Source organism: Pterocles gutturalis, unplaced genomic scaffold (genome assembly GCF_000699245.1).
Source record: "Pterocles gutturalis isolate BGI_N339 unplaced genomic scaffold, ASM69924v1 scaffold12603, whole genome shotgun sequence".
NCBI lineage: Eukaryota > Metazoa > Chordata > Aves > Pterocliformes > Pteroclidae > Pterocles > Pterocles gutturalis.
This window is the reverse complement of record NW_010118223.1, coordinates 1-8,457: the sequence shown is the minus strand read 5'-3', so window position 1 is coordinate 8,457 and position 8,457 is coordinate 1. Positions and strand designations below refer to the sequence as shown.

Sequence of the window (8,457 nt, the reverse complement as noted above, 5' to 3'; positions counted from 1 at the left end):
CATCCCCTTGGGATGAGCTCTAGGGAATGGGGATTGCGGCTGGACGGGTCACACTGGCAGGAGAAGAGAAGCCCAGCTTCCCCCTGCTGAGGAGGGAAGAAATGCTCTAAGTCTGGAAAATCACTGGGGGAAAAGAAAAAAAAAAGAGGAGGAAAGAAGAAGTAGAAACCCCATCAAGGTGTCTTGCCTCCTTCAGGCAGCTCCCCTCCACGTCAAACATATAATATATAAATATATTTGCTGCTCTACATTCACTCCTTAGCATCGTTCTGCATATTCAAGTCGCCACTTTGCTTTCCCATGAAGGTGTGTCCCCTGTCACCAGAGCTGACGCTGGCCCCAGGGGAGGGAAGGGGCAGGATGGGCAGGGACTGCAGGTTTGAACACTCCGATAGAACCAGCACAGCCTGTCTGAACAGGTACCAAAATCCTGCTGCTACCGGTGCCAAGTGCATTGCTCAGGACTGCTGGGCTCGCTCTGTCGCTTGTTGAGCTGATTAGCTCGGATCCAGGCAGGATTAATGGTGAATTACAAAAATAATTCCTCCCCGCTACATCAGGAACAATGGGGACATATTTTTTTTTTAAATTACCTGCCATGCTCACATTTTTATAAAACCGTTTATCAATCGCGCACACACAAATAGAAGCATTGTTTCTTCTCACTCAATGGCTCAATTAATCTCCCTGTGCTCTCCAGCAGCCCCGGGCTGCAGCCCAGACCCGGGCACTGGTGTCATTTTTTTCATCAGCTGCCCGTCGTGTTTATGGATGCACCACGGAAAATAGCTTACAGGAGGTGACAGCTGAAGAGTGGGAACACACTGATAGTAGGGACTCGGGGAAACTGAAGCGTGGGGAGATGCTGTGAACAGCATGAGGCCACCTGGCAGCCTGGCTGAGGATACTGGGGCAGACCCAGCCCTCCCCAGTCCTGGTCCAGCAGCTCCGACAACAATGTCTCTACTGACAGCCCACGGGGGAGGATTGAGGCCAGGATCAGCCAAAGGGGCCAAATGGCATCTCATTCCTACACCACTGCTGACTGGGAGCTTTGTCAGGGGAGAATCATAGAATCACAGAATGGTTTGGGTTGGAAAGGACCTTAAAGCCCACCCAGTGCCACCCCCTGCCACGGGCAGGGCCACCTCCCACTAGCCCAGGTTGCTCAGAGCCTCATCCAGCCTGGCCTTGAGCACCTCCAGGGATCGCCCATGGCTAGGGGTCAACTGGCCATGAAGTGCAAACCTCAGCTCAGCTCTGACCCATCTGCTACCCAGAGGGAAAATCCTCATTCCTATCTCCCCCCTCCTTGCAAAGTGGGTGTTTGGAGGCTTAGACCCGTGCTGCAGCCGAGTGCTCCTCAAGCAGCTAAAGGGTCAGTGAGAAAAAGAGAAATATGGACATGAGTTTCAGCTCGCTTGTGCCAGCATGGTCCTGGAGAGGCTGTGGAAGGAGAAACAAGTCGACGGACCCCCAAGAAGTGAGAAGGCCATTCCTGAGCATTGAAGACCACCTTACTGGAGAATGGACCAGCTTGGGAGAAGAGCCTATAGGCAACATGTGGTGTTTGCCTGGTCACACACCTTTTGGTGGTCTAGTGGGGCGTTCCAAGGACTGCCTGTGTCTCCAAATGTCCCTCTCGGATGAAAAAGCCTTCGGTGGAGTGAGATCCAGCCTCACAACCCCTCACTTCACACACATCCATAGGGCAGTGCTATCAAACAGCAGAGCTGCCCCAGACCAGGACCAGCCCCAAACACCCCAGGGATTTCAGAGCCCTCTGGTACCTACTTTGCCAACTTCTTAAAGCCAATGGCCCTCTTCTTGGTAGGCGTTCCGTTGACACCTTTCCAGACGTGAGTGTTCCAGGGGTCGGGCTAGAAGAGAGAAGAGCAGCAGTGGTTGATGGGCAGTGCTCACAGCTTCGAGAAATGGTGCATTCACCGCACGGAGGATTGAATTCCTCTAGTCATGAAGGGAAGGACTAGCTGGGCTCTTCCCAGCTATCCTTCTCTTGTATAGGTCCCTGATCCTTGGAGCCCTGTGGTATTTCTTGGGACAGTTGGGCAATGGAGTTATGCACAGAAAACTTGTAATATAATAATAATAATAAATAATCTTGCCGGCTTGTATCAGCATCTGGCCAAATGCCTTCTCACCTCTGAGATGAGCATTAATAAACCGCGAGCAAAAAGAAGGCAGGCACCACCAGAAGGGGAGAGGCGATGGAAACATATCCTTTTCCCTCTCCAGCCCACAGGTTTGTTGTTTGTTTGGGTTTTTTTTCCTAAAAGGCCCTTTGGGAAGGGGAGGCAGCTGAAGCAAGGACTAAGTGCACAGAAGCTAATTCCGTGCCCTCGCAGGCGGCTGTCTGTAATGAGGGCCAGGAACCGTGGGGGTTTCTGGTGGATTGGTTACAGAAATGAACAGCCTGCTCCTGTTCTGTGATTGTTCCTTAAGGGCTCTTGACTAAAGGTCACATTGTGTGAAAACCACCGGAGCAGGGACGGTTGGCTAATGAGGGCATGTTTGCTCAGGGTTCTTTTTCCCACGGTGTTAAATACTCCAGCACCAGCACGTCAGCCCATTGCTTGGAGCCCTCCCTCCCCATCAAACTGGTGGATCCCTACGCTGGCAGGAGCCACCCCATCAATGCTGGAGGCTGGACAGAGCGGGGACATGGTGACCACCAGGTCATTTCCTCACCTGCCCATCAAAGGGCAAAATGAGGCACTTGGAAAGGGAGGAGCTCTGCTCAGTTCCGCTACCAAGGGTAAAAGTTGGGGTCTTGGGTGTCCCATGTTCCCATTGAGGGACAAAAAGCCATTCCCCTGGGAAAAGGGGTAATATCCAGGGGGTGATTACACCATATTAGGGGGAATCATCAATTCAACTTGTTCATGGCCTTCCCTGCCTCCAGGGACAGCTTGCTGAAGGGATTAGATGGGGTCCTGCTCCTTCCTGCATCTCCCAGTCCCAAGCTCCAGCTCCCAGCCTGCTCCTGGCTGTACCTTTGGGCACACAGCACTGGTGGAAGTGGGGTGCAGACAGTACCTGGTACTCAAATGAGGGCGTGAGACGGTAGTTGAGCATTTCCTGATGGAAAACCGGGGTGATGCTGCCAGACATAGGTGGGACAATCCACACCCAGTCGGCAGGACAGCCTCCGCGGCATCGGTACTCGTTCTCCATGTGCTTGATGAAGGACTCGGTGGCAGAGTGGTGGTCCACAATGGTCACCTTGTCACTCTGTTGGAGGGAGAAGAGAGCAGAGCCAACAACTGTGGGTTAACACACCCCAGAAAGCAAACGCCAAGATTTTACATTGGGAACTGTTTGACCCAAATGTGCCTCACACCCATGGCCTTATAGGAGATGACACAGGGAGGCTGCTGACCCTGGTCTTCCCAAGGAGGCTGTAAAGCTGCCCTCATCCTTCCTGAGTAGATGCACTACGGGATGGCTGTTCCTCTTGTTATTTGTCGTGGGCCAAGCAAAGAGTACAATGGCATGAACAGGATGGAGCATTCTCTGCTTGGCCTCTTGGGGAACTCTTTCATGGCTTGCACAACTCAGGGAGCAGCTCTGGGAGGGACTCCCACCCTCTGCAGTTGGATGGCCGAGGACTAGTGTTACTACTCAACCTTTAAGTGCAGGCGGGGGGAGAGCCCAGGCCAATTCTTGCCTCATGGACAGGACAGAAGGGCTGGATCTTGCCCCCTCATCCCATCCCATACTTGTGTCCCTCAAGCCTGACTCAACCACAGCAGAGTCCTGCTGCTGGGGTACCTGGAAGCTGTACAGCACAGCAATGTTGATCTCCACCAGGGCTTGGTCCTTCCACAGTGAGGAGGTTTTCCTCATGTCCAGATTCATTTTCTTGGCCACTTGCTGTAACAAAACATGGTAGAAGGTCAACACTTTAAATGGCCAAGAACCAAGGACTGAAGATCTCTGTTTGGAGAGAGGAGCCCAGAGGAGGGACCCAGGCTGACCAAGGCACCCACTGGCCAGGCAGCACTCTGGCAATGGAGGGCTGACATTTTCCCTTCCTTTCTGGTCTTGCCTTTTCCTCTCCATGAGGGGAACGAGGCCAGTCTAGCCCCCCTTCCTCTCCCAGGCACAGGAAACTGACTCAATGCTGCTGAAAAGGGCCATCAAGAGCAGTTGTGGGAAGAGAGGAAATAGGTGGGACAGCAGGAGATGGTGCTGGTCCATGCGCTGGAAGGAGCAGACCCCTGCAGCCCTTCCTGTGCCAGACCATGTGTTAAGTACTAACTGGCCCCATAGGACACAAAAAACTTGCCAGTCCATGACATCCTTGGCCATGTGCTTCCAGGAGAACATAACTGCTCTTTCTGAGGGAGACTCAGATGTCCTCTACTCTCCCACCCAAGGCAACGCTCTCCCAGTGGCCTGTCCTGCTCCCCAGTAACTTCACACACACCCCCAGTGCACTGCAGGAGTGCCTGGCCTTCTTGAGGAGGGGGAATTACCTCCAGTATGTTGTAGCGAGAGTTGTCACAATAGTCCCGGACCCCAATCTCAGTGCCCATGTACCAGCCACTGAAGGGGCAGGCGGAGAACTCCAAGCCACCGATCTCAAGGAGCATGTTGGAAACCGCTGGCAGCCCATACCACTTCAGGCCCAGGTCCTTGAACCATTCAAACCTGCCGGGATACAAGAGGGTGAGGCACCCAGCTGGACCTCCCCTGCCCAACGCAGGCAGGGGAATGGAGGAGGTCACTTTACTACCAGCCACCAGACTGAAGGACATGTGAGCAGAATGGTTCCTGGAGGCAACATCTCTGTTTGGGGCTGTTTATGGGGAGAAAGCGATATATCCTGGGAGGCTTCAAGGAAAGGGAAACCAGTCCTGAGACAAGGACACACCTTGCTTTCCACCTCCAGGCTCTGCCAGCTTTACATCAGAGTGGAAGGAAGACCTGGAAGAGGGTCTTGGGTAAAGCAGCCAAGCCACGCCAAGAAAAAACCAACACAGGAGATGGCTTAGGGTGAAATCAGAGGAGCTCAGATCCCCTCATGCAGTTTCAGTTACTCTGACTTACTTGGGATGCCGGATGGGCACTTCCAGCACAAGCTCTGGGGGGATTTCAAAGAGCTCTGGGTCATTGCCGTTGGCTTGGAGGAGCAGAGGCAGGATGTCGAAGCGTCCATGCGGTGCCTTCCACCCCTGCTGAATGCAGATCTACAGGGAAAAACAAAGCGGGGTTTAGAAGTCCCAGCAGATCACCTGCTCTTCAAGCACTATGGGCAGGGAATTGCATGGCACTGAGCAGGGCTTGTATCAGCATCTCTGCTCAGTCCTTATTGTTGAGTCTTAACCTCCATCCAAGGAAGCTACGACACGGAGTTGCCTGTCTCAGCCAACCCATGGCCATGTAAGGGGGATTTGGGCTGAAAATGAGCCTACAACTAGATCCCCAGGTAGGACCAAGGCTCTGAAAAAGCTGCTTACCCTATTTGTGCCTGTAATGGTGAAGGAGAAAATGGATGAGAAAAGCGGAGTGTGGGAAGAGCTGGGCAGAGCACTGGTGCTGTGCAGGCAGCACCAAGAGGCAGCTGCAGAAGGCAAATCTCATTTCTGATTCCCACTGGCCCAGGACCATGATGGGCACCGTGTCCTTCTGCAATACCCTCAGCACTACTACGTGACCCCTTCTCAGCAAAAGGAAAGTGAGACAAGCATAGAATCATGGAATAGTTTGGGTTGGAAGGGACCTTAAAGATCATCGCGTTCCACCCCCCTGCCATGGGCAGGGACACCTTCAAAGAGCCTTTTGGTGTAGCTATGGACAACTCCTGCCTGTGTGGAAGCAGCTTTTATTCCTAGAAAAATATCTGAGGGTGAGGCAAATCCAGCTGCACTTTGTGGCACTGCAGTGGATGGGATAAACCCTGACCCAGCACCCTCCTGGGATGCTCCTGCACAGCCCCACCAGCCCCACGCCCGTGGTGCCCAGGAAGGATGGCTTCAGCCAGTACCTCCGTCAGCTCCACGTTTGCCGGGTCTCCCAGGACCGTGCCATCGGGCTGCTTGTAGCCAGCGTAGCGGATGAGCTGGGCGTTCCAGATGCGGAAGTCGTGCTTGCTGTCTGTCCGCTGCGGGAAGATGGTGATAGCAGATCTGGAGGGAAGAGGCAGGGCTGGTGAATGGTGAGGAGAAGGCAAGGGCACAGGACAGGGGTCATCTGAGGAATGGCAAAGTGGTGTGAGGGAGAGGTGTTGTCCCTGCTTGCCACCACCCTGTGCATTCCAGCTCTGGAATTTGGGGTGTTTCCAGCAATTCCGCTCCAGGCAGAAGCTGGCTGCTAACGTGGGGTTTCAGACAGATCTGGAGAGCAGCCCGTGCTCTGCATTTGATGGAGAATGTAGGAAAGGAGAAATAATTGGAAAATCCACCCTTTGAGGGCCCACAGAGAGCAAGAAGAGAGATACTTGGACCAGCAGGACACCTTTCCCCACGCCAGGTCCCTCTAATCCTCCCCAGGATGGGTGCTGACTACAACCACCCTGTTGTGCAGCAGCTGCTAAAGGAGCCCGTGGCAGAGGACACACATCCAGAGGCCTTTGGATATAAACCCTGGGGACTCCCTAGTGGCTCACCTGAGGTTCCCTTTGTTGGTGGCATATTTGATGTGGTTGCAGATATAATTGAACATCCCATGGGCTGTGGTGCAGTCCCGGGCATCAAACACCTGAAACAGCGGAAGCAATTGTGGTGATGCTACAGGATGCTCCAACTCTTAGGGCAGAGCCAAGCAGGAGAAACACAGCACAGGGAAAGCCCTGGAGGCCACCATGGTTTGTTAGGTATCTAAAGCTCCACAATTATGTGTTCCCTGCTTTTACAACATGTGGATGTCTAATCCAGCTGCCCCTTCTGCTTTGGAGAGGTGATACCTCCCAATCCACTCCTCTCAATCTGCTGCGGTTCCTGGCTTAGCCATCAACACGTTTGGTTTCTGCTCTTTGTCTCTTGTAGATCAAGGCTCAAAGCTGAAATAGGACAGGCATCAGTCAGGCCTGAGATCTGGTGAAAGGATGGGAAATCATAGAATCACAGAATGGTTTGGGTTGGAAGGGACCTTTAAAGGTCATCTAGTCCAAAGCCCTGCCATGGGCAGGGACACCTCCCACTAGCCCAGGTTGCTGAAAGCCTCATCCAACCTGACCGTGAACGTTTCCAGGGATGAGGCACCTATAAAAGGATGGGGACACCCAGAAACGGGAGGCTTGAAGACAACTTCTTGCTGAAACAGCTCCTCCCAAGGTTCAGATATGCCAAAAGAAACAGTGGAAGAGAAGAGCTGAAGGCTGAGCTGGGGGTGAAGGAGGTCCAGCCTCCTGGCCCATGCAGTGCCTATACCCTGTGTGAAGCAGCCACAAGAATTGCTCAGCAGCACTTGAGCTGTGCTCCAGGTTACAGAGGGAGACGTCATCTCCCTACCAAGGGATTCCACTAGACATCAACAATTCAGATCCTACCCTATGCTTCCAGCTAGTCAAAAGGGCACCGAGCCAAAACTTCTCCTGCCGTAGCATCTCTGTACCAAGGATGAGTGTGTCCTGCTGCCTCTCTCCAGGCACAGCAATAGCTTTGGAAGCACCATGTAAGACATTGGAGCAGTATCCAATTCTGGAAAACATTTTCTAGAGTGCCAGCTTCCAGCTGGCCCCGTTTCAGACACCTCGGCTACACCTACGCCACAGATGCTTTTCCAGCTCCTGCTGACTTCCCAGGCTGTGCATCCCCAAAGCTGTCCAGGAGACCATAGTTGCTGTGTGCTGAACACCCCCAGCCATCCCTGTGCTGTGCTTCCCCGCGTGTCTGAAGAGCGAGTTTTGCCTCTCCAGAACTCCTGTGCACCCTTTGGCAGGCAACCTGCCAGATGTGTCCAGCTGTGCCGGTGCTCACCTGCAGCTTGGACCACTGAATCCTGCCCACACAGCGGGCTGCGTTTCTCCAGGCATGCTTGGCTCCGTAGATCAGCTCGGTGTCCCGCAGCTGGTAGGTGTCAGTGGCTTCGATCTCCTTGGTCACCTCCTCCAACCTTTCCATGTGGGCCTTGGAGCCAGACCTGCAAGTGTGTGGAATGGAGGAGATGGCAGTCACCAACCTGGGTGGAGGGCAGGGAATCCTGCCACTCTCCACCCGGGCACGAGTTCTTTCTTGCACACGTGTGCTTGCAGATAACAGATGACCAAGTGCAAACGGGTGAGGTCAGTAATTTGCACAGAAGTACACAACCAACGCTAGAGATAAAACTGCTCTGAAGAAGCAGCTGAACATGGAGCATCACAGCCTCACCCTGCTTTGACTCACAGGTGTGAAAGATCAGATCATACATGACATCTCAGCACAAGCAGCAGCCAGGGCCTGTGACCTTCACTGGCCAAGACTTCACAGAATCATGGAATGGTTTGGGTTG

At 53.4% G+C, this 8,457-nt stretch overlaps 1 protein-coding gene across 1 annotated transcript in view; it reads right to left on the bottom strand.

Moving 5' to 3' along the window:
- NOS1 (nitric oxide synthase 1 (neuronal)) overlaps nucleotides 1-8,102 on the bottom strand; it is a gene marked incomplete at its 3' end in the record, with an annotated part of 21,009 nt that extends 12,907 nt beyond the window's left edge. The window contains exons 1-8 of the mRNA XM_010076117.1: nucleotides 7,944-8,102; nucleotides 6,632-6,723; nucleotides 6,011-6,152; nucleotides 5,074-5,213; nucleotides 4,500-4,674; nucleotides 3,793-3,894; nucleotides 3,058-3,252; nucleotides 1,795-1,880 (exon numbers count right to left, since the gene is read on the bottom strand). Coding sequence (XP_010074419.1) covers nucleotides 1,795-1,880; nucleotides 3,058-3,252; nucleotides 3,793-3,894; nucleotides 4,500-4,674; nucleotides 5,074-5,213; nucleotides 6,011-6,152; nucleotides 6,632-6,723; nucleotides 7,944-8,087 — 1,076 coding nt within the window. The remainder of the gene's footprint in view (nucleotides 1-1,794; nucleotides 1,881-3,057; nucleotides 3,253-3,792; nucleotides 3,895-4,499; nucleotides 4,675-5,073; nucleotides 5,214-6,010; nucleotides 6,153-6,631; nucleotides 6,724-7,943) is intronic.
- Between the last annotated feature and the right edge of the window lie 355 nt (nucleotides 8,103-8,457).